Below are 23,949 nucleotides of genomic sequence, written 5' to 3' on the forward strand. Positions count from 1 at the left end.
AAAGAGGAATTGTGTGACAAATGATCAAAAATAAAACATAGCTAAAAATTAAAGCAAACAGTTTATTTTATTATCGAATTATCTATATTTGTATCCTTAAAGGTATAGATATTTTGATAGTTTGTTTACTGGTTAATTTAGTTAGGATGATGTTTTAAAAAACTTTCATAGATTTTTCACAATTTTGTACAGAAAAACAAAAATAGTCATTCTTGGCCATTCAAACAGGAAAATTATACCAACTAATATAAAATCAGACACAGACCACAAAACTATCAGATCCATCTGAATTACCAAAGACTATAGAATACACAAGACATGTGCCCAGTCTTGACTGGGGAAAAGTTTAACTGTCAATATGGCGAATAAAGCCCTGCCTTCTAGTACAGAAGCCAATGAGCGATCAATATAGACTGACGATTCTCCAGAGGAGGGGCTGGCACCAGATGTGAATTTCTGCAGATTTTGTGTGACTCAAACATTTAGAAATGAAACCAAAAAGACAGTAGTTGGATAATCTTATTGTTGTTTCCTAATAAGAAATTTAATAATGAGTTTGGCTAGCATTTTGGGAGAATTTGATGTTTATCCATTCAAACAGAGGCGTTTCAAAGATGGTCGCCAAGTGGAAATACTTTCCAATTATACAGAATGCTGCATTTTAAAGCAGAGAAACAGTCAAACAGACTCTTTAAATTGTGGCTGTATGAGCCCTATCATACACCCAGCGCAATGTGGCGCGCGGCGCAATAGTCTTTTGCTAGTTTCAGCTTGGCACAAAAGTCGTTTTGAGGCGTTTAAATAGCAAATGCATTAGCGCTCGTGTGCGCCCATAGGCGTTCTGGTCTAAAAAGGAAGTGAAAGTAGTTCCATTATCTCTCATTCTCATGCAGTAGATGCTCTGTTTAACAGTTTTCTGTTAAAAAAACTGTTAACTGTTTGCTTGTGAAATGCAAATTTTCTCCACTTAGACTTACTTTACGTCCTGTAAATAGCGAATGAGCTTATGGCGCGACACAGCTGGCTCTTAAAGGTAATGGGAGATGAGACTCTAATTGGTTTATTCTCAAAACACACCTATAACTCATTAAGAAAATAACTCAACCCTTTTAGACTATGCGCCATGGCGCAAAGCAGATTTTCCAGTCCTTAAATTAGCAAAAATGCGTTCTGACACGCCCTGAAAGCGTTTGCGCCCTGCGTTTTGCGCTCTGCGCATGGACCGTCAAAATAGAGCCCTATATCTTTTGCATGATGTGATTTAGCACAACTAAAAAAATTTAAACAGATTTTTTGCAACAAGTTAATTGATTAATGTTCAATCTACCTAATTTTGTAAAAACTAACAAGTTAACCTAATTCCTTCATGTTGTCTCAACACAAAACAATTGCGTGGAAACCAGCAATTTTTACGGTGTAAAGTTCCCTAGTGATCTACTGTTTCTGGTAGAAATTAAAAGTGTATGCATACCTGTCAACATTTGAGAGAGAAACTGTACCAAAATTGTTAAATCAAGTAAAGAGGCTTTAGTAAAGATGTATGAATGACTCTTCAATATTAACCTACTGAAAAATACCTAAGTCATGTTTCCTATACCTAAATCACTCGCAGATGGCAGATTAACCTGCTGTATCATGTCCAGTATCTTAGGAAATTAATTAGAAAGAAATGTAGATGATGTGAGGGAGATTGATGGGGCTCGCAACTAAGCAACACAATGCTTGGTTAATAAGGAAATAGTTTGTCCCATAGCATGTATACTTTTCTGTTACAGTCAAAGTATGTTCTTTTTCCTCACAAAAAAGTGCATACTTTTAGGACGTATAGTACAAAGAGGTGAATTTGTATGCAGCATTGTTATTGTTTATTTGTTTTCATTCATTTATTTTGTTCTCAGCATAGTCCCTTTTTTAATTAGGGGTCGCCACAGCGGAATAACCCGCCTATTTGTTTTCAAATAAAGTAAATAATTAATAAGGATATTTACTTTAACATTATTGGCAAAAAATATGAGGATTTGGTATTAAATAGAAAAACATCCTTTTACCAAATACCTGTTAATCAAAACTGTTTGTAGGTTGTGTGTGTGAACATTCATAATTAAAATGAATGATAACGATAAACACAAAACTAAATCGGTTTTATTTCAGTAATTATACGGTAATACCGTTTCTATTAACACATTCACATACTGGTATCTAAACTACTCAGCTAATGATTAATTAGTAAGTGGACTCTTGTGTGAAGTCATTGTCACAGTTCAGCTACAATATGCTATATGATATGTTAAAAGTTACTTGCTTGTAGCTTGCAAACATTGTCCTGGCAGATTGACAAGTCCTCACAAACATGTAAATTAAAAATATATACTAATTGGAAAGATACGTTCTATGTTTTGTTTTGGTTGCTATGAAACAATGACGTTGCCTGTCTCGGAAAATAAACGTATAAAATGCAGGAACGCTCACACACACTTCACTTGACCTGGATTGAAGGAGCGTTAGGGAGATTCACATATTAAATTCTCATTTATGTTGCTTTATTTAAAAAGTTAAAACAAGGGGGAATTATTTTGAAAATACTTTATTCTTCAGAATGAATGAAACTCTTTTTATACTTTTGTTAAAACTTTACCTTAATCTTTACAGTTTTCATCACCTGTACCTTACAGAGACTGCCTGCATCTTTCTGCCCTTTTCTTTTACAGGAGCTTTTTTTCTGTGCATATGTGAGTACATTGAGGATGTAGTTGCCAGCTTTCAACTATACTAACTGGGTACTAACTGTATGTAAGAAGTCTGATAATTGAAAATGGCAAATGAAACTTTTGTGAAAAATGTTGACAGCTTTATAATTACTGGATTTGATCACCTGCAGAACCAAAAGCTTCTTGGATCGCTCATCTTGATATCCTACATGTTCATATTACTTGGGAATGGCATCAATCTGTGTATCATCTCGACTGACAGACATTTACACAAACCAATGTACATATTAATCTGTAATCTAGCTGTTGTTGACATAATGTACTCCTCGACCTGCAGCACAACCATGATCTCAGTGCTGCTGGCTGAGATTAAAACGGTTTCATACTACTCTTGCATCTCCAGGACATATTTCTTTAATCTTGGAGATTTAACAGAGTGCATGGCTCTGACATTAATGGCAATAGACAGACTTATTGCGATTAATCTTCCTTTAAGGTATCACAGCTTTGTAACAAACTCACGAATATTATGGCTTATTTTTCTCACCTGGATCTTCAGTTTTGCTGTAATAGGTTTTTTGACATATGTGGCAGACACTCTTCCATACTGTCAGCCTATCATCAAATACGTGTTCTGTAGTTATTCTTCTCTGGTCAGAGCTGCCTGTGTTGATCCTGAACCCTATTTTGCCATTTCTACAGTATATAGTATGGTGACATTGTGTGGACTTTTCCCTTTTATTCTGTGCACGTATGCTGTTCTAGCATATAGTGTGACTAAACTGGCCAACTCAAGCAGAAAGCAAATGATCAACACTTGCTTGAGTCATATAATTGTCCTGTTCAGTTTTTATCTACCTAAGATCGTCTATATTTTACTAACTAGAATAGGACTTGTGTTGACTTTAACAGAGCGAAATGCTGTTTTGATTGTATCCTGCTTTGTTTCTCTTTTAGTAAACCCCACTGTTTATTGCATCAGGACTAAAGGAATCAGAAAAAGAATAACAGATATATTCTTGTACACACAAAAAATAACCAAGTAATTCAAAATAAATTTCAAACCTTTTAATCTTATATGTGATTTGTGGGGATATTACTCGTTATTGTTTTGGTATTGTTTTTGTGAAGCTTTGGCTCATGATAGAGACTAAGCCAATAGATAGAAATGCTAATGTTGATTTATTTGTTTAATGGGGAAAGGGGGAATGTTTTGTAAAGACAGTATTGACTAAAATGTAAATCTTGAACAGAAGAATATTCTCTGCATTGACAAAATTCTTGTTAAACAAATTTGTTTGTAGATGCAGTGTATTCCCTATTTATATGCAAAAATGCAATAATCATAATAAAAATGAGTCTTGTTCCTCAGTCCCAACTGTAATATCAGTTATGTATTTCAGTATGTGTGCATAAGCATTTAAACCTTTCAATTACATTAAAAACATACAAAACATTTAAGTATTGTGTCTCTGGTGTGGAGACTGGTGAACCACTGAGCCAAAGGGGTAGTTGTGTTGGACCCAAACGAAAACACTACAAGTAGAGATCCAGAAAACAAGGATTTATTTTAACAACTCAACTTAGATTCTTCTCAAATATGAGGTGGCAAAACAGACAACTTAGATTCTTCTCAGAATTAAGAATAAAAAATATTTTAACAGTATATTATGCATACAAAGAAAACTCCACAAGGGAGGAAAACAAAGGGCCTACTCACACTATGCTATCCGAACTATGCCCAGGCCTGTTTCCCAGATCGTTTTTAAGAAGTGTGAGTGCTCTTAATCTGGCTCAGGCAAAAACTAAAACTGAAAGCGAGATGTGATTGTTTCAAATTTGTTTATTAATCATTCTTACTGTTCAATGCACGCAAACTGTCATAGTTAATTAAAGACGCAAACCTCTCACTGCACGAAAGTGACGCATCTTCAGCACTAGGACTTTGATTTTTTTATGAGCATCAAAAGTGGCTGATCTGTTCAGCAAAATATGTGTCACTGTGTCACTGCATTTCAAATGACTTCAATGACGATATAACTGAAGAAATCTCCACTGTGCTGAGCGAGAGCGTTTCTGACCAGTGCATCATCGATGATGTAAGTGTGCCAAGGCCCAAATGTAATGTGAGTGCGGGCCATCGGGGGAGACGGGAGGGGGGACAAGCGTGCTTTGGCCCGGTTTAAGGCAACTGTACATAGTGAGAGTACGCCCAAAGAAACAATAAGGCAGCAAGCAGACAAGCTATTTTACTATAGTTTATGACAGAAAGGTTCTCATTTGTCTATCTTCTTTTGATATATTGGCTTTCTTAAAACTTTTAGGCATCTTAATGTAATGTCCATGGTGTGATTTATGCACGGGATCTATGCAAGTTTTATATTAGTTTATATTGGTTGCGTGGCGGACATTACGCTCTTTCCCTCTCATTACATGCTTAAATATCTGTCCTATATGACAATATAAAAGCTGTTAAAGTCCTCGTGTATGAGATTTAAGGTTTGGGACTCTGCTGAAGTCTGTTCTGAAGTGAAAGCGTCAGACTTGACGTAATTCGCTATGGTTTTTAATGACGCATGACTCGCATTGACAGGTGGAAATCCGATCTACTTACTTACACTGCAGACAGGAGAACACAGATCCAATTCATATCGGATAAATTTTCACATATGACCAGGGCCTAAATCTGATTTGAGTAAATTGGTGACCAAGTGATGGAGTTGTTGACTGCCATTCATCGAAGAGTGGTTTCCAGATCTTGGTTAACTTCTTCTGTCTCACCGTTGGGTCGAATGGAACCTAAATGGTAGGCTGGTAGTGGCCCCAAAGAGTTAGCAAAAAAGCCCCCCTGAACCTGGACAAAAATTGTGGGCCTCGGTCAGATACACAATCCTAGGGAATGCCAAATACTCTGAAAACATGGCTCATTGTGAGCTCAGCGGTCTCCTTGGCTAATAGTAACTTGAGCAGGTGAATCGGTCCACCACCACCCATATGACATTGTTGCCCTGGGAGGGTGGAAGTCTCATAATGAAGTCCAGGGAGAGGTGTGACCAGGGCCTGTGGAGGATGGAGCAGTCCCTTAGGTAGCTGCGTGATGATTTTCCCTGGCAACATACTTGGCAGGCCTCCACATAACCTTTAACATATTCCTTCATAAAAGGCCACTAAAGGCAACGTTAGGGAAATTCTAGAGTGTGGATGCTTACTGGGTAGCAGGTCAATGGGGACTCACGACCTCACTGCAAGACATGGGCTCGTGCTGATCAGGGGACATACAGAGCACCCAATGGTCCACTGCCTGGATCAGGTTGCTTGGTTTGGGCCTTACGGACTAATTTTTCCAGATCCCATCAAAGGAGAGCAACAATCCTTGAACTAGAAATAGTGGAAGAAACATCTCTGGAGAGCAGGCACTGGACAAGGTGTCTGTCTTGAGATTCTTGGAAGTCAGGATTAACTAAAATCTGTTAATAAACAACATCCAGCCTGCAGAAGGTTCAGTTGTTTGGCCTGCTGGAAATATTCCAGGATCTTATGGTCTGCAAGAACCTGAAAAGGATGTTGAGCACCCTCAAGCCAATGACACCACTCTTCCAAGGCGAATTTTACAGCGAGCAGCTCTCGATCGCCCACATGGTAGTTGCGCTTAGCATCAAACAGGTGACATGACATAAAAACACAGGAGTGTAGTCTTCCATCTTCATTCCTCTGTGATAAGATTGCTTCTACACCTACTTCTGAGGCATCCACCTCCACCACACAGGGTCTTTCCGGATTAGAGATGAGCTGAGGTGAATCGATACTTAAGATCCTGGAAGCCATCTGCTGCTTCAGGATACCAGTCAATCTTGACTTCTTCTCTCTTTGTCTGCACTGTCAAGGTAGCCATCACCATGCTAAAATTTCTGATAAACTTCCTGTAAAAGTTTGCAAATCCCACAAACCAATGCACCGCTTTAACTGTGGTTGGAATAGGGCAGTTGAGAACAGCCTGAATCTTACTATGGTCCATTTCCAGGTGACCAGGGATGACAATGTAACCAAGAAACTTAGTCTGAGCTACATGAAACTCACATTTGTCTGGCTTGACAAAAAGATTATTTTCAAGCAGTCTTTGGAGAACCCTGTCGACATGCCCCTCGTGCTCCTCCACTGACTTGGAAAATATCAGTATATCATCCAGTAAAACAGATACAAATACATTTTACATGTTTCGGAGGACATGGTTAGTAAGTGCCTAGAACACAGCAGGGGCATTGGGCACCCAATATTCATAGTGGCCTGTGGGAGGGGGTTTTAGGCCGTCTTCCATTCATCTTTTTGCTGTATCGCTCCAGATGGTAGGCCTTGCAAAAGTCCACCTTAGAAAAAATTTAAGCTCTTTGCAGCAGCTCAAAAGCAGTAGCCATAAGAGGCAGGGGATTTCGATTCCGAACTCTTATCTTGTTGAGACCTCAGTAATCGATACATGCGCTAAGTTCCCCCCATTCTCCTTCCCCACAAAAAAAGAAGCCAACACCAGCAGGGGAAGTGGAGGCTTGGATGATGCCAGTTGCCAGGGACTCCTTGATGAAAGCATTCATAACAGCCTGTTCAGTGGGAGATAAGGAGAAGACTGCCTCTGGGAGGACAGGAACCAGGGTAAAGGTCAATTGCACAATTGTATAGGTGTTGATGTGGCAAAGAGGTAGCTCAGGACTTAATGAACACTGCCTTAAATTGATGATAGACAGTGGGAACTTAAGATAGGTCTACAGACTCCTAAGGTTCGGGATGAGGGGATCTGAGTTAAACAGGTGAAGTGGAAAGAGGGACTCCAACCTAGAAGGGAACCTGGAATGGTTCTTGGGGTATACCATCCAATGCAGTTACTGCATGGGGATGAGGGAGAAGGTGGGTAGGAATCTTAAGGTCCTTGGCCAAGGACAGATCTATGAAATTACCTGCGGCACCTAAATCGATCATGGTGGCTCTCACAGGACATAGTGGCTTGAAGTACTAAAATGGTGTTGGCAGGAGGAGCTTTTATTTTCCCCATCACCGTCCTCCTGTAGCTAGGTGGGGACCATCATTTCCAACAGTTCCAGACAAGTGGACCAAAAGTGACCACGGGTACCACAGTAAAGGCATTGTTGCTCCCTCATGCGTCATTCCCTTTCACTGGGATAGAGTCTGGAACAACCTAGCTGCATGTCTTTTAAAAGGTTTGTCAGTCAGCAGGGTAATAATATAAGCAATGTTTAAGCAGTCAGTGGGAAATCTTGAAGGATAAAGCTCAAAAGTGAGAGAGCACTGGGTGAGAAACCCCGGACAGGAACTAATATCGCCAGAGAATAGTTTGGGGGTGGAGGGTGTAAGTCAGGGCTCTGCAGTAGTTACTGGAGCTTTGAGAGGGCTGTTGGTACTCATAGGTTGTGCAGAAGCAGAATGAGAAGCAACAGGGAGACTTTCAAAGAGCTGCCGAATGGAGAACATGACAGTAGCAAGGAGCTGTTTTGTCATCAAGTCCTCTTGATGATTAAGGACCTCCTAATCGAATGAAATTTCATGACTGGCAATCACCGCTTACAGATCATTGGCACTGAGTGTCTCTGAGTCCTTGTCTGACTTGGTTTTTCTGTCACGGATGGGTCTTGAACACGAGTCTCTAGTGTGGAGACTGGTGAGTGAACCACTGAGCCACAGAGGCAGTTGTGTTGGACCCAAACAAAAACACTCCAAGTAGGGATCCAGAAAAAAAGAATTTATTTTTAAAAAGTAGGTAGCAAGACAGAAAAAACTCTTATCTGAGCTCTATAGCAAACAGAGCTGAAGGCACCCTGGTCAACTGATCAAAACAAATAATTTCCCTGTTCTCAAGCTGACCTCTTGATTACAGATGTTCATATTGTCTAACTTAGAATTCTGACTGATTAGTGTAATTAGTTATCCCTCTAGGGTCTAAAACATGATTTTGTGGTCTTTGGATATGCTCTGACATAGCCTTGGCTGTCCTATAATTTTACTTCATATAGCAGAAACTGGGCTACAATGATATGCAACAAAGATAGATGTATATGCTTTATGCATAAAAAAAAAATAAAGATTGTGTGGTTAGTAGGGATGTAACAATATTGTAAATACCGTCATACCGCAATAGTAGTTTTTTTCAATATTACCGTAGGCGCATGACTCAATAAAACTATATTTCTGAGAAAAGTTTGCTTAGGCGAATGAAGCGAACGGGAGGTAGCGGGAACTACATTTCCCATCAGCCTAGGCGTGGCCATCATTCTTTGCGGTCTGTTGTCGCTACAGATCCAGTAATGCGGAAATGGAGTGTGTGAACCTAAAGCGGGTTTTAAATCGGATGTGTGGAAGTTTTTCGTTTTCTTTCTAAAAAGATACGAAAAAGGAGAAAAGGTGACAGACAAAGAAAAAAACAGTATGCAGGCACTGCCAGACTGTGGTGAAATATAAGTCGGGGAATATGACTAAAAACAGTCATGGGGACTGCAGAACACAGCACACTTGTTAGATTAATGCAGACATTGACTTGTATCGCAAAGAGACCTCTATCTCACTCATGGCTTGTTGTGGAAAGACAATGCACAACGTTACCCACTGCGGTCAAGCTTGGCTAAATCATATCTCTCTGTCCCAGAAACCTCAGTCCCAAATGAGAGGGCTTTTTTCTGTTGCAGGGGACATGCCCAGAGATCCCAGCTTTTATCAGATTATAGGTATATGATAATTTTCCTTAAAAAACCCATCTCTATCTAAGTGAGTGAGTGATTAAATGTTGAATGTGATGTGTTTTCAACAATACTAAATTAAAACTTTTTTATATGGTTAAATAGTTTGTTATTAAAATTGAAAAATTAAAGTTCCTGTTTCGAAACTTACAGATAGATGGCTAATTTGTATGTCATTGATATGTTTAGTGATAAGGTAAATAAACACTTTTGGCACTTTTTTTGAGTCTTTTCATTAGTTTTGTTTTCCTGTAAATTACTCAATAAATACCGTACCGTGCCATTCATTCCGAGGTATTACCGTACCGTGAAATTCTGATACCGTTACATCCCTAGTGGTTAGTAAGTTTTAGGGAAAACAGTCACAGAAACAAAGCCAAAAAACACATCCTAAATATTTCTGAATAAGACCTTTGAAAAACAGCTTGTTTGGGCCACTGGGGAAAACGAAAATAAAAAGAAAGCAGTGACTTCCAAATTTACTTTGACTTGAATTTTATTGCAGAAAATACAGCAAACATTATTTAATGTGTTCCTTCTAATTTTATTTTTTAATATTTACCCAAATTAAACGTTGCAGTTTTGGTTCTTGCAACACAATTCAAAAAAGTTGGGACAGGAGCAATTTAGGGCTTGGAATCAATCAATCTTTAAGAATTGTTAAACGATGAAACAGGTGATTGCCATTATAAATTGGACGAAAGCAGCATCCAAGAAGGGTCTAGTCCTTTCGGAGCAAAGATGGGCGGAGGATCGCCAGTTTGCCAACAAATACACGAGAAGTGTGAAAGTGATAAAAATGTGAAAGTGTGTTTTTCTGAAGTCACACTTTACTCTATTGAAAAGGTCATTCAGCTGCAATCCAATATGCTATATAACATGTAAAAAGCAGCTTGCTGGCAGCTTGCACACATTGTTCTGGCAGATTGACAGGTCAAGTCCTCACAGACATGTAAACTAAAAATATATTCTGATTAGAAAGATATGTTGAATGTTTTGTTGTGGTTGCTATGAAACAATGACATGTCTGTCTCAGAATAAACGTATAAAATGCAGGATAGCTCACACACACTTCACTTGACCTGGATTTAAGGAGTGTCTGAGAGTATCATACTAAATTCTTATTTATATTGCTTTATTCTATTTGTAAAAAGTTATAACAAGGGGGAGTTATTTTGAAAATACTTTCTTTATTCTTCAGAATGAATGAAACTCTTTTTGTACTTTTGTTAAAACTGTACTTCAATCTTAACAGTTTTCATCACCTGTACCTTACAGAGACTGCCTGCATCTTTCTGCCCTTTTCTTTTACAGGAGCTTTTTTTCTGTGCATATGTGAGTACATTAAGGATGTAGTTGCCAGCTTTCAACTATACTAACTGGGTACTAACTGTATGTAAGAAGTCTGATAATTGAAAATGGTGAATGAAACTTTTGTGAAAAATGTTGACAGCTTTATAATTACTGGATTTGATCACCTGCAGAACCAAAAGCTTCTTGGATCGCTCATCTTGATATCCTACATGTTCATATTACTTGGGAATGGCATCAATCTGTGTATCATCTCGACTGACAGACATTTACACAAACCAATGTACATATTAATCTGTAATCTAGCTGTTGTTGACATAATGTACTCCTCGACTTGCAGCACAACCATGATCTCAGTGCTGCTGGCTGAGATTAAAACGGTTTCATACTACTCTTGCATCTCCAGGACATATTTCTTTAATCTTGGAGATTTAACAGAGTGCATGGCTCTGACATTAATGGCATTAGACAGACTTATTGCCATTAGTCTTCCTTTAAGGTATCACAGCTTTGTAACAAACTCACGAATATTATGGCTTATTTTTCTAACCTGGATATTAAGTTTTGCTTTAATAGGTTTTTTGACATATGTGGCAGACACTCTTCCATACTGTCAGCCTATCATCAAATACGTGTTCTGTAGTTATTCTTCTCTGGTCCGAGCTGCCTGTGTTGATCCTGAACCCTATTTTGCTATTTCTACAGTATATAGTATGGTGACATTGTGTGGACCTTTCCCTTTTATTCTGTGCACGTATGCTGTTCTAGCATATAGTGTGACTAAACTGGCCAACTCAAGCAGAAAGCAAATGATCAACACTTGCTTAAGTCATATAATTGTCCTGTTCAGTTTTTATCTACCTAAGATCGTCTATATTTTACTAACTAAAATAGGAGTTGTGTTGACTTTAACTGAGAGAAATGCCGTTTTAATTGTATCCTGCTTTGTTTCTCTTTTAGTAAACCCCACTGTTTATTGCATCAGGACTAAAGAAATCAGAAGAAAAATAACAGATATATTCTTGTACACACAAAAAATAACCAAGTAATTCAAAATAAATTTCAAACCTTTTAATCTTATTTGTGATTTGTGGGGATATTACTCGTTATTGTTTTGGTATTGTTTTTGTGAAGCTTTGGCTCATGTTAGAGACTAAGCCAATAGATAGAAATGCTAATGTTGATTTATTTGTTCAATGGAAAAAAGGGAGAATGTTTTGTAAAGACAGTATTGACTGAAATGTAAATGTTGAACAGAAGAATATTCTCTGCATTGACAAAATCCTTGTTAAACAAATTTGTTTGTAGATGCAGTGTATTCTATATTTATATGCAAAAATGCAATAATCATAATAAACATGAGTCTTGTTCCTCTGTCCGAACTGTAATATCACTTACTTCTTTTAATATGTGTGCATAAGCATTTAAACCAATTAATTGCATTAAAACATACAAAACATTTAAGTATTGTGTCTCTGGTGTGGAGACTGGTGAACCACTGAGCCAAAGGAGTAGTTGTGTTGGACCCAAACAAAAACACTCCAAGTAGGGATCCAGAAAACAAGGATTTATTTTAACAACTCGGATTCTTTTCAAATATGAGGTGGCAAAACAAACAACTTAGGTTCTTCTTAGAATTACGTATATAAAATATTTTAACAGTATATTAAGCATAGAAAGAAAACTCCACGAGGGAAGACCGCAAAGGGCCTACTCACACTATGCTATCCGAACTGTGCCCAGGCCCGTTTCCCAGATCGTTTGAGAAGTGTGAGTGCTCTGTATCGGGTTCAGGCAAAAACTAAAATTAAAAGAGAGACGTGATTGTTTCAAATGCGTTTATTAATCATTCTTCCTGTTCAATGAACGCAAACTGTCATAGTTACTGTTCAGCGAAATTTGTGACTGCATGTCACTGCATATCAAATGACTTCAATGACGATATGACTGAAGAAATCTCCACTGTGCTGAGCGAGAGCGTTTCTGACCAACGCATCATCGATGATGTAAGCGTGCCAAGGCTCGAATGTAATGCGAGTGCGGGCCATCGGGGGATACTACTCTTGCATCTCCAGGACATATTTCTTTAATCTTGGAGATTTAACAGAGTGCATGGCTCTGACATTAATGGCATTAGACAGACTTATTGCCATTAGTCTTCCTTTAAGGTATCACAGCTTTGTAACAAACTCACGAATATTATGGCTTATTTTTCTAACCTGGATATTAAGTTTTGCTTTAATAGGTTTTTTGACATATGTGGCAGACACTCTTCCATACTGTCAGCCTATCATCAAATACGTGTTCTGTAGTTATTCTTCTCTGGTCCGAGCTGCCTGTGTTGATCCTGAACCCTATTTTGCTATTTCTACAGTATATAGTATGGTGACATTGTGTGGACCTTTCCCTTTTATTCTGTGCACGTATGCTGTTCTAGCATATAGTGTGACTAAACTGGCCAACTCAAGCAGAAAGCAAATGATCAACACTTGCTTAAGTCATATAATTGTCCTGTTCAGTTTTTATCTACCTAAGATCGTCTATATTTTACTAACTAAAATAGGAGTTGTGTTGACTTTAACTGAGAGATATGCCGTTTTAATTGTATCCTGCTTTGTTTCTCTTTTAGTAAACCCCACTGTTTATTGCATCAGGACTAAAGAAATCAGAAGAAAAATAACAGATATATTCTTGTACACACAAAAAATAACCAAGTAATTCAAAATAAATTTTAAACCTTTTAATCTTATTTGTGATTTGTGGGGATATTACTCGTTATTGTTTTGGTATTGTTTTTGTGAAGCTTTGGCTCATGTTAGAGACTAAGCCAATAGATAGAAATGCTAATGTTGATTTATTTGTTCAATGGAAAAAAGGGAGAATGTTTTGTAAAGACAGTATTGACTGAAATGTAAATGTTGAACAGAAGAATATTCTCTGCGTTGACAAAATCCTTGTTAAACAAATTTGTTTGTAGATGTAGTGTATTCTATATTTATATGCAAAAATGCAATAATCATAATAAACATGAGTCTTGTTCCTCTGTCCGAACTGTAATATCACTTACTTCTTTTAATATGTGTGCATAAGCATTTAAACCAATTAATTGCATTAAAACATACAAAACATTTAAGTATTGTGTCTCTGGTGTGGAGACTGGTGAACCACTGAGCCAAAGGAGTAGTTGTGTTGGACCCAAACAAAAACACTCCAAGTAGGGATCCAGAAAACAAGGATTTATTTTAACAACTCGGATTCTTTTCAAATATGAGGTGGCAAAACAAACAACTTAGGTTCTTCTTAGAATTACGTATATAAAATATTTTAACAGTATATTAAGCATAGAAAGAAAACTCCACGAGGGAAGACCGCAAAGGGCCTACTCACACTATGCTATCCGAACTGTGCCCAGGCCCGTTTCCCAGATCGTTTGAGAAGTGTGAGTGCTCTGTATCGGGTTCAGGCAAAAACTAAAATTAAAAGAGAGACGTGATTGTTTCAAATGCGTTTATTAATCATTCTTCCTGTTCAATGAACGCAAACTGTCATAGTTACTGTTCAGCGAAATTTGTGACTGCATGTCACTGCATATCAAATGACTTCAATGACGATATAACTGAAGAAATCTCCACTGTGCTGAGCGAGAGCGTTTCTGACCAACGCATCATCGATGATGTAAGCGTGCCAAGGCTCGAATGTAATGCGAGTGCGGGCCATCGGGGGAGACGGGAGGGGGGACAAGCGTGTTTTGGCCTGGTTTAAGTCAACTGTACATAGTGAGAGTACGCCCAAAGAAACAATAGAGCAGCAAGCAGACAAGCTGTTTTACTATATTTTTTATGACAGAAAGGTTCTCATTTGTCCATCTTCTTTTGATATATTGGCTTTCTTAAAACTTTTAGGCATCTTAATGTAATGTCCATGGTGTGATTTATGCACGGGATGTATGCAACAGTTTTATATTAGTTTATATTGGTTACATGGCAGACATTGCACTCTCTTGCTCTCGTTACATGCTTAAATACATGTGGTATATGACAATATTAAAGCTGTTAAAGTCCTTGTGTATGAGATTTAAGGTTTGGGACTCTGCTGAAGTCTGTTCTAAAGTAAAAGCGTCAGACTTGACGTAATTTGCTACGTTTTTAATGACACGCGACTCGCATTGACAGGTGAAAATCCGATCTACCCGCTTACACTGCAGACACGAGAACACAGATCCAATTCATATCGGATAAATTTCCACATATAACCAAGGTCTGAATCTAATTTGAGTAAATCAGAGACCAAGTGGTGTTGTTGTTGACTGCCATTCACCGTAGAGAGCGTTGGTTAACTTGTTCGGTCTGACTATTGGGTCGAATGGAACCCAAATGATAGGCTGGCAGTGGCCCCAAAGAGTCAGAAAAGAGCCCCCCCAGAACCTAGACAAAAATTGTGGGCCTCAGTCAGATACACAATCCTAGGGGATGCCAAATACTCTGAAAACATGGCTCATTGTGAGCTCAGCCTTCTCCTTGGCTAATGGTAACTTGAGCAGGCGAATGAACCGAGCAGCCTTAGAAAATCAGTCCACCACCACCAATATGACATTGTTGCCCTGGGAGGGTGGAAGTCTCGTAATGAAATCCAGGGAGAGGTGTGACCAAGGCCAAGGGATGGAGCAGTCCCTTAGGTTGCTGCTTGATGATTTTCCATGGCAACATACTTGGCAGATCTATGAAATTACCTGTGGCACCTAAATCAATCATTGTCTAGAAGCGGGTGGCTCTCCCAGGAAATTATGGCTTGAAGTGCTAAATGGTTTTCCAGGAGGATTTCCAGATGCTACCTGGGTGGCAGGTCAATGGGGACTCATGACCCCACTGCAAGTTATGGGCTTGTGCTGATCAAAGGACATACAGAGCACCCAATGGCCCACTGCCTGGATCAGGTTGCTTGGTTTGGGCCTTACAGACTACTTGTTCCAGATCCAATCTAAGGGGAGCAACAATCCTTGAACTAGTAGGAATAATGGAAGACACAGGTTTTACCTGAGTTTCGGGATAGCAGGCGCTGGACAAGTTGTCTAGCTTGAGATTCTTGAAACTGGGTCTATAAGTCAGGATTAACTAAAATCTGTTAAAAAACAGAGACCATCCAGCCTGCAAAGGGTTCAGTTGTTTGGCCTGCTGGAGATATTCCAGGATCTTATTGTCTGCTATAACCTGGAAAGGATGTTAAGCACCCTCAAGCAAATGACACCACTCCCCCAAGGGGAATTTTACAGCGAGCAGCTCTCGATCGCCCACATGGTAGTTGCGCTCAGCATCAGACAGGTGACACAACATAAAAAACACAGGGGTGTATTCTTCCATCTTTATTCCTCTGTGATAAGATTGCTTCTACACCTACTTCTGAGGCATCCACCTCCACCACAAAGGGTCTTGGTATAGAGAGAATGGGAGCTGAGGAGAATCGATACTTAAGATCCTGGAAGCCACCAGCTGCTTCAGGATCCCAGTCAATCTCGACTCCTCTCTTTGTCTGCGCTTTCAAGGGAGCCACGACCAAGATAAAATTTCTGATAAACTTCCTGTAAAAGTTTGCAAATCCCATAAACCGTTGGACCTCTTTAACTGTGGTTGGAATAGGGCAGTTGAGAACAGCCTTAATCTTAATATGGTCCATTTCCAGGTGACCATTGATGACAATGTACTCAAGAAACTTAGTCTGAGCTACATGACACTCACATTTGTCTGGCTTGACAAAAAGATTATTTTCAAGCAGTCTTTGGAGAACCCTGCTGACATGCCCCTCGTGCTCCTCCACTGACTTGAAAAATATCAGTATATCATCCAGTAAAACAGATGCAAATACATTTAACATGTCTTGGAGGACATCGTTGATAAGTGCCTGGAACACGGCAGGGGCATTGGTAAGCCCGAAAGGCATCACCAAATTATCATAGTGGCCTGTGGGGGTGTTAAAGGCTGTCTTCCATTCGTCTCTTTGCTGTATCTGCACCAGTTGGTAGGCCTTGTAAAAGTCCACCTTAGTATAAATGCAAGCTCTTTGCAGCAGTTTAAAAGCAGTAGCCATAAAAGGCAGGGGATATGGATTCCGAGCACTTATCTTGTTGAGACCTCAGTAATTGATACATGGCCTAAGCCCCCCATCCTCCTTCCCCACAAAAAAAGAATGCAGCACCAGCAGGGGAAGTGGAGGCTTGGAAGATGCCAGTTGCCAGGGACTCCTTGATGAAAGCATTCATAGCAGCCTATTCAGGGGGAGATAAAAAGAAGACTGCCTCTGGGAGGACAAGAACCAGGGTGAAGGTCAATTGCACAATCGTATGGGTGGTAAGGTGGCAAAGAGGTAGCTCGAGACTTACTGAACTCTGCCTTAAACTGATGATGGACAGTGGGAATTTGATATAGGTCTACAGACTCCTAAGGCTCGAGATGAGGCGATCTAGGTTTAACAGGTGGAGTGAAAAGAGGGACTCCAACCTAGAAGGGAACCTGGAATGGTTCTTGGGGTCTGTTTTTCAATGCAGTTACTGCATGGGGATGAGGGGGAAGGTGGGTAGGGATCTTAAGTGTCTTGGCCAAGGACAGATCTATGAAATTACCTGCGGCACCTAAATCAATCATTGCCTGGAAGCGGGTGGCGCTCCCAGGAAATAATGGCTTGAAGTGCTAAATGATTTTGGCAGGAGTATTTCCAACAGTTCCGGACAAGTGGACCGAAAAAGAACACACGTACCACAGTAAAGGCATCAATGCTCCCTAATGCATCGTTCCCTTTCACTGGGAGAGAGTCTGGAACAACCTAGCTGCATGTCTTCTGGAGGGTTGGGAGCCTGTTCATTGACTGGAAGTATCTGACTGGTGGGGCATGAACTGGAGATACAGGTTTGCAATCAGAAGCTTGAGACTTCTGGTCTGCCTCAAGTCATACTCTGTTCTCTCAGGTGATTATCAAAGCGAATGGCCATATCAATAAGAGATTCAAGGTCTTTGGCTGGTTCCCGGGTGGCCAATTTATCTTGAAGAGATTTAGCTTATTCTCCCTGAAAGCAGACCATCCGAAACTCAGTGGCAAAGTCTGCAGTGCTGCAAGGATCTTGACAGAGTAAGCAGACATTTGGAAACCTCCTGTCTACTAACTGGATAATTAAAGACCTGCTTGAACTTCTTCTCAAAGGCTGTGTTTGACTTGCAACAACTAGTCTGGGACTGCCACACCGCAAAGGCCCAAGAGGCCAAACGCCTTGTCAGTCAGCAGGGTAATAATATGAGCAATTTTTAAGCGGTCAGTGGGAAAACTTGAGGGCTGAAGCTCAAAAGTAAGAGAGAACTAGGTGCAGACAGGAACTAGGACCTCCAGAGAATAGTTTGGGGGTGGGGGGTGGAAGTCAGGGCTCTGCAGTAGTTACTGGAGCTTTGAGAGGGCTGTTGGTACTCAAAGGTAGTGCAGAAGGAGAAGCAACAGGGAGACTTTCAAAGAGCTGCCGAATGGAGGACATGACAGTAGCAAGGAGCTGTTTTGTCATTAACTCCTCTTAATGATGAAAGACCTCCTCATGGTGCTGGAATAAATTTTCATGACTGGCAATCACTGCTAACAGATCTTTGGCACTAAGTGTCTCTGAGTCCATGTCTGACTTGGTTTTTCTGTCACGGATGGGTCTTAAACCCGAGTCTCTAGTGTGGAGACTGGTGAGTGAACCACTGAGCCACAGAGGCAGTTGTGTTGGACCCAAACAAAAACAGAATTGAAGGAACCCCGGTGAACTGATCAAAACAGATAATTTCCCTGTGCTCTAGTTGACCTCTTGATTACAGATGTTCATATTGTCTAACTCACAATTTTGACTGATTAGTGTAATTAGTTATCCCTCTAGGGTCTGAAACATGATTTTGTGGTCTTTGCATATGCATCTGACATAGCCTTGGCTGTCCTGTAATTTTATTTAATTCAGCAGAAACTGGACTACAGAGATATTTAACAAAGATAGATGTATATGCTTTATGTATAAAAAATAATAAAGATTATGTGTGGTTAGTAAGTTTTAGGGAAATTAGTCACAGAAACAAAGCCAAAAAACACATCCTAAATATTTCTGAATAAGATCTTTGAAAAACAGCTTGTTGGCTTTAATATTTACTATAACCCCAAAGTCGAAAGGTTTAGGCCACTGTGGAAACGAAAATAAAAAAGAAAGCTGTGACTTCCAAATTTACTTTGACTTGTATTTCATTGCAGAAAATACAGCAAACATTATTTAATGTGTTCCTCCTGATTTTTTTTTTTTTTTATATTTTCCCAAAATAAACATTTAATCCAATTTTGGTTCTTGCAGCACATTTAAAAAAGTTGGGACAGGAGCAATTTAGGGCTTGGAATCAATCAATCTTGTAAAATTGTTAAATAATGTAACGGTTGATTGTTATTATAAAATGGACAAAAGCAGCATCCGAGAAAAGTCTAGTCCTTTTGGAGCAAAAATGGCCAGAGGATCGCCAGTTTGCCGACAAATGACATGAGAAAATTATTGAAAAGTGTGAAAGTGGTAAAAGTGTGAGAGTGTGTTTTTCTCTACTGAAGTCACACTTTAATTTATTGAAAAGGTCATTCAGCTACAATCCAATATGCTGCATAACATGGAAAAAGTAGCTTGCTGGCAGCTTGCACACATTGTTCTGGCAGATTGACAGGTTAAGTCCTCACAGACATGTAAACTAAAAATATATACTGATTAAAAGAGATATGTTGTATGTTTTGTTGTGGTTGCTATGAAACAATGACATGTCTGTCTCAGTATAAACATATATAAATGCAGGATACCTCACACACACTTCACTTGACCTGGATTCAGGGAGTGTCTGAGAAAGTATCATACTAAATTCTTATTTATATTGCTTTATTCTATTTGTAAAAAGTTATAACAAGGGGGAGTTATTTTGAAAATACTTTCTTTATTCTTCAGAATGAATGAAACTCTTTTTGTACTTTTGTTAAAACTGTACTTCAATCTTAACAGTTTTCATCACCTGTACCTTACAGAGACTGCCTGCATCTTTCTGCCCTTTTCTTTTACAGGAGCTTTTTTTCTCTGCATATGTGAGTACATTGAGGATGTAGTTGCCAGCTTTCAACTATACTAACTGGGTACTAACTGTATGTAAGAAGTCTGATAATTGAAAATGGCAAATGTAACTTATTTTGTGAAAAATGTTGACAGCTTTATAATCACTGGATTTGATCACCTGCAGAACCAAAAGCTCCTTGGATCGCTCATCTTGATATCCTACATGTTCATATTGCTTGGGAATGGCATCAATCTGTGTATCATCTCGACTGACAAACATTTACACAAACCAATGTACATTTTAATTTGTAATTTAGCTGTTGTTGACATGATGTACTCCTCGACCTGCAGCACAACCATGATCTCAGTGCTGCTGGCTGAGATTAAAACAGTTTCATACTACTCTTGCATCTCCAGGACATACTTTTTTAATCTTGGAGATTTAACAGAGTCCATGGCTCTGACATTAATGGCATTAGACAGACTTATTGCGATTAATCTTCCTTTAAGGTATAACAGTTTTGTAACAAACTCACGAATATTATGGCTTGTTTTTCTAACCTGGATCTTAAGTTTTGCTGTAATAGGTTTTTTAATATATGTGACAGACAGTCTCACATACTGTCAGCCTATCATTAAATACGTGTTCTGTAGTTATTCTTCTCTGGTCAGAGCTGCCTGTGTTGATCCTGAACCTTATTTTGCCATTTCTACAATGTATAGTATGGTGACATTATGTGGACTTTTCCCTTTTATTCTGTGCACGTATGCCGTTCTAGCATATAGTGTGACTAAACTGGCCAACTCAAGCAGAAAGCAAATGATCAACACTTGCTTGAGTCATATAATTGTCCTGTTCAGTTTTTATGTACCAAAGATAGTCTATATTTTATTAACCAGAATAGGACTTGTGTTGACTTTAACAGAGCGAAATGCTGTTGTAATTGTGTCCTGCTATGTTTCTCTTTTAGTAAACCCCACTGTTTATTGCATCAGGACTAAAGGAATCAGAAAAAGAATAACAGATATATTCTTGTACACACAAAAAATAACCAAGTAATTTAAAATAAATTTCAAACCTTTTAATCTTATTTGTGATTTGTGGGGATGTTACTCGTTATTGTTTTGGTAATGTTTTTGTGAAGCTTTTGCTCATATTAGAGACTAAGCCAATAGATAGAAATGCTAATGTTGATTTATTTGTTTAATGGGAAAAGGGAGAATGTTTTGTAAAGACAGTATTGACTGAAATGTAAATGTTGAACAGAAGAATATTCTCTGCATTGACAAAATTCTAGTTAAACAAATCTGTTTGTAGATGCAGTGTATTCCCTATTTGTGTGCAAAAATATAATAGTCATAATAAACATGAGTCTTGTTCCTCAGTCCCAACTGTAATATCAGTTACTGTAATATCAGTTACTACGTTTCTTCAAGAAACAACTTAAAACTCAACTATTTAGTCTCCACTTCACTTCCTAATCTGCAATTGCATCTGGTGTGAACGCAGCATTAGACTTTACAGACCTGAAACTTGCCTACAGCACTTATTCATTGTTGCTCTTATAGTTGTGTAAATTGCTTCCTTGCCCTCATTTGTAAGTCGCTTTGGATAAAAGCGTCTGCTAAATGACTAAATGTAAATGTACTTATTTTAATATGTGTGCATAAGCATTTAAACCATTTAATTACATTAAAACATACAAAGCATTTAAGTATTGTTTCTCTGGTGTGGAGACTGGTGAGTGAACCACTGAGCCAATGGGGCAGTTGTGTTGGACCCAAATGAAAACACTTCAAGTAGGGATGCAGAAAACAAGGATTTATTTTAAAAACTTGGATTCTTCTCAAAAATGAGGTAGCAAAACAGACAAATTAGGTTTTTCTCAGAATTAGGTATATATAAATAACCAAGTAATTTAAAATGAATTTCAAACATTTTAATCTTATCAGTGATTTTTGGGGATCTTACTCGTTATTGTTTTGGTAATGTTTTTGTGAAGCTTTAGAGACTGTGAGCCAATAGATAGAAATGCTAATGTTGATTTTAATTGTTTAATGGGGACAAGGGGAATGTTTTGTAAAGACAGTATTGACTAAAGTGTAAATGTTGAACAGAAGAATATTCTCTGCATTGACAAAATCCTTGTTACACAGCAGTTTGTAGATGCAGTGTATTCCCTATTTGTACTCAAAAGATGAATAATTTCAATAACCATGAGTCTTGTTTCTCAGTCCCAACTGTAATATCAGTTACTGCTATTAATTCATGCACAGGGGTTTAAACTATTAAATGAAATTAAAGCATGAATAACTGTGGCTAAATGTAGATATTTAAGCTACAATCTACTCTACAAACATGCATTGGGAAAGTAGCTTGCTACTTGGATGGAAAATATATGGGCTTAAAAAAATACACATGTATTGCTGTTACGTGGTTATCTGGATTACTTGATTATACCTGATCAATCAATATGCAAGCATATGAGGGGCAAAATGAACAGGTTAATCGTTTTATCTCAACTATTTTTTTTTTTTTTTTTTTTTTTCCATCATGGGAGGCCAAAATAAAAATTAACTGCTCAGCCCATACTTGCTAGACTCATTCAGTAGAGAAATTGGGCCTCATCATACACCCGGCGCTATAAGGCACAAGACGTGTTTTGCATGAGTTGTTGCCATTTTGAGACCAGTGCAAATGTAATTTTCACATTTTGCACCATGTAGTTTAAATAACAAATCCATTTGTGCCACTTTTTGGACTCATGGCTGTTCCGTTCTATAAAGAAGGTGTGTTAAGGCACAATGTTGGTGTGTTGTTATTTTAAGAAACTAAAATAGACAGCGTCATTGACCAAGTAAAAGCTGGTTTAAAGTCAAGCACAGATGTAGGTTCAAATGCTTAATACACACAGGATGTACAGCAATACACAAATATTTTATTTCAGAACAGACAATTCAGAAGTCAGGTTATTAGCAGCAATAACTCAATGTGTTAAGGCTCAGAAAGTTGAATGAGTCTTATAGAAAAAGTTGTCTTATAGAAAAAAAACAGGCATAATGAATATGAAATCATGAAAACACATACATATATTTATACACTCAAGCTAATGCCTTAATTTCTCTATAGCAGTGTATATGGCTAAAACTCTCAATCTTCAATGTGTTCCAATGCAGTGTAACTTAGTCGATGTGACTTAAACAGAGCAAATGCCTCTCTTGTTCCTTACTTGAAAAACACCACTTTTCCTTGCACCAGCCCTAAAGAGATCAGTAAATGATTACAAATGTGCGAAACTATACAGCAAACCTAATGGCAAAATTTAAAAAAGTTTGCATACTCCTGGTTGGAGAAAGACAAGTTTAAACAATGGCTAAAGCCTGTCGCAGAAAACAACCACGTAATTTATTTTTTCAAGCGTTGTTTTTTCCGAGCTTATCGGAGTTCTGTTACATGGTTGTGCTCCATTGATTTATTTAACTATGACTTGTTTATTAACAACTGTTTATTAAGTTAAAGGTTTGATACTGATTAGAACTTGAAGTGGCGATGAGGTCTTAAATTATTCTGAGAAGGTCTTTAAAAGTTATAAAAATGTATTTACCTTTAGGATTCCTGCATGTACCCTGTTAAAGTCACTATAAAATACTTTGATGTTATTGTTAATTGCTTTGATAATGGTTTTATTAGACTCTTTATTCTATGATAGAATTAGCCAGTGCAGTGAAATACTTTTACCTAAATACTTATGTTAAATAGTTTGTTTTAAAATAAAAGAGTAATGTTTGTTTTGCTAGTTTAATTTTGATTAATTTTAATTACTGTGTTGCCTGAAATTAAAATTTTGATGTTGTACAAAAACTTTACATGCATTGACAAATATTTGTTTAATAAAACTGTTGATGGATTGGATATTTAATTTTTATATTTGAAGCATGAATAATGTTAACAATCATTGTTAATGAAAAATTAAGTCTGTTGCCCAACTATCTCTATAGCAATAACATCATCTCAGCTATTAATGACTATTTAAAATGACCCTTGTTCAAAGTAAAAGCGTTGTAGCCAAATGTAGACAGCAAACTTAATCTATTCAGAATCAGAAAGCGCTTTATT

General features: G+C 38.2%; 5 protein-coding genes across 20 annotated transcripts in view; all 5 read left to right on the top strand.

Moving 5' to 3' along the window:
• Nucleotides 1–23,949, top strand: part of or30bv1 (odorant receptor, family 30, subfamily BV, member 1) — a 190,265-nt gene that overhangs the window by 73,886 nt on the left and 92,430 nt on the right. The gene's annotated exons all lie outside the window — the stretch shown is intronic.
• On the top strand, nucleotides 2,813–3,754 carry or80a10 (odorant receptor, family 80, subfamily A, member 10). The gene is given in 1 exon segment (NM_001256342.1): nucleotides 2,813–3,754. A coding segment is annotated over 1 exon segment (942 nt).
• or80a11 (odorant receptor, family 80, subfamily A, member 11) lies at nucleotides 10,864–11,805 on the top strand. The gene has a single exon (NM_001256343.1). The coding sequence runs from the start codon at nucleotides 10,864–10,866 to the stop codon at nucleotides 11,803–11,805; it is 942 nt and encodes a 313-aa protein (NP_001243272.1).
• On the top strand, nucleotides 12,788–14,540 carry LOC141376433 (olfactory receptor 10G4-like). Its single transcript, XM_073915074.1, has one exon. The coding sequence runs from the start codon at nucleotides 12,788–12,790 to the stop codon at nucleotides 13,472–13,474; it is 687 nt and encodes a 228-aa protein (XP_073771175.1). The 3' UTR covers nucleotides 13,475–14,540.
• or80a5 (odorant receptor, family 80, subfamily A, member 5) lies at nucleotides 19,948–20,892 on the top strand. The gene is given in 1 exon segment (NM_001256344.1): nucleotides 19,948–20,892. A coding segment is annotated over 1 exon segment (945 nt).

This window comes from Danio rerio, chromosome 10 (genome assembly GCF_049306965.1).
Source record: "Danio rerio strain Tuebingen ecotype United States chromosome 10, GRCz12tu, whole genome shotgun sequence".
NCBI lineage: Eukaryota > Metazoa > Chordata > Actinopteri > Cypriniformes > Danionidae > Danio > Danio rerio.

Excerpts from the sequence above, each read along its gene's own strand:
- LOC141376433 (XM_073915074.1), top strand. The coding sequence starts at position 12,788 with ATGCGAGTGCGGGCCATCGGGGGATACTACTCTTGCATCTCCAGGACA.
- or80a11 (NM_001256343.1), top strand. The coding sequence starts at position 10,864 with ATGGTGAATGAAACTTTTGTGAAAAATGTTGACAGCTTTATAATTACT.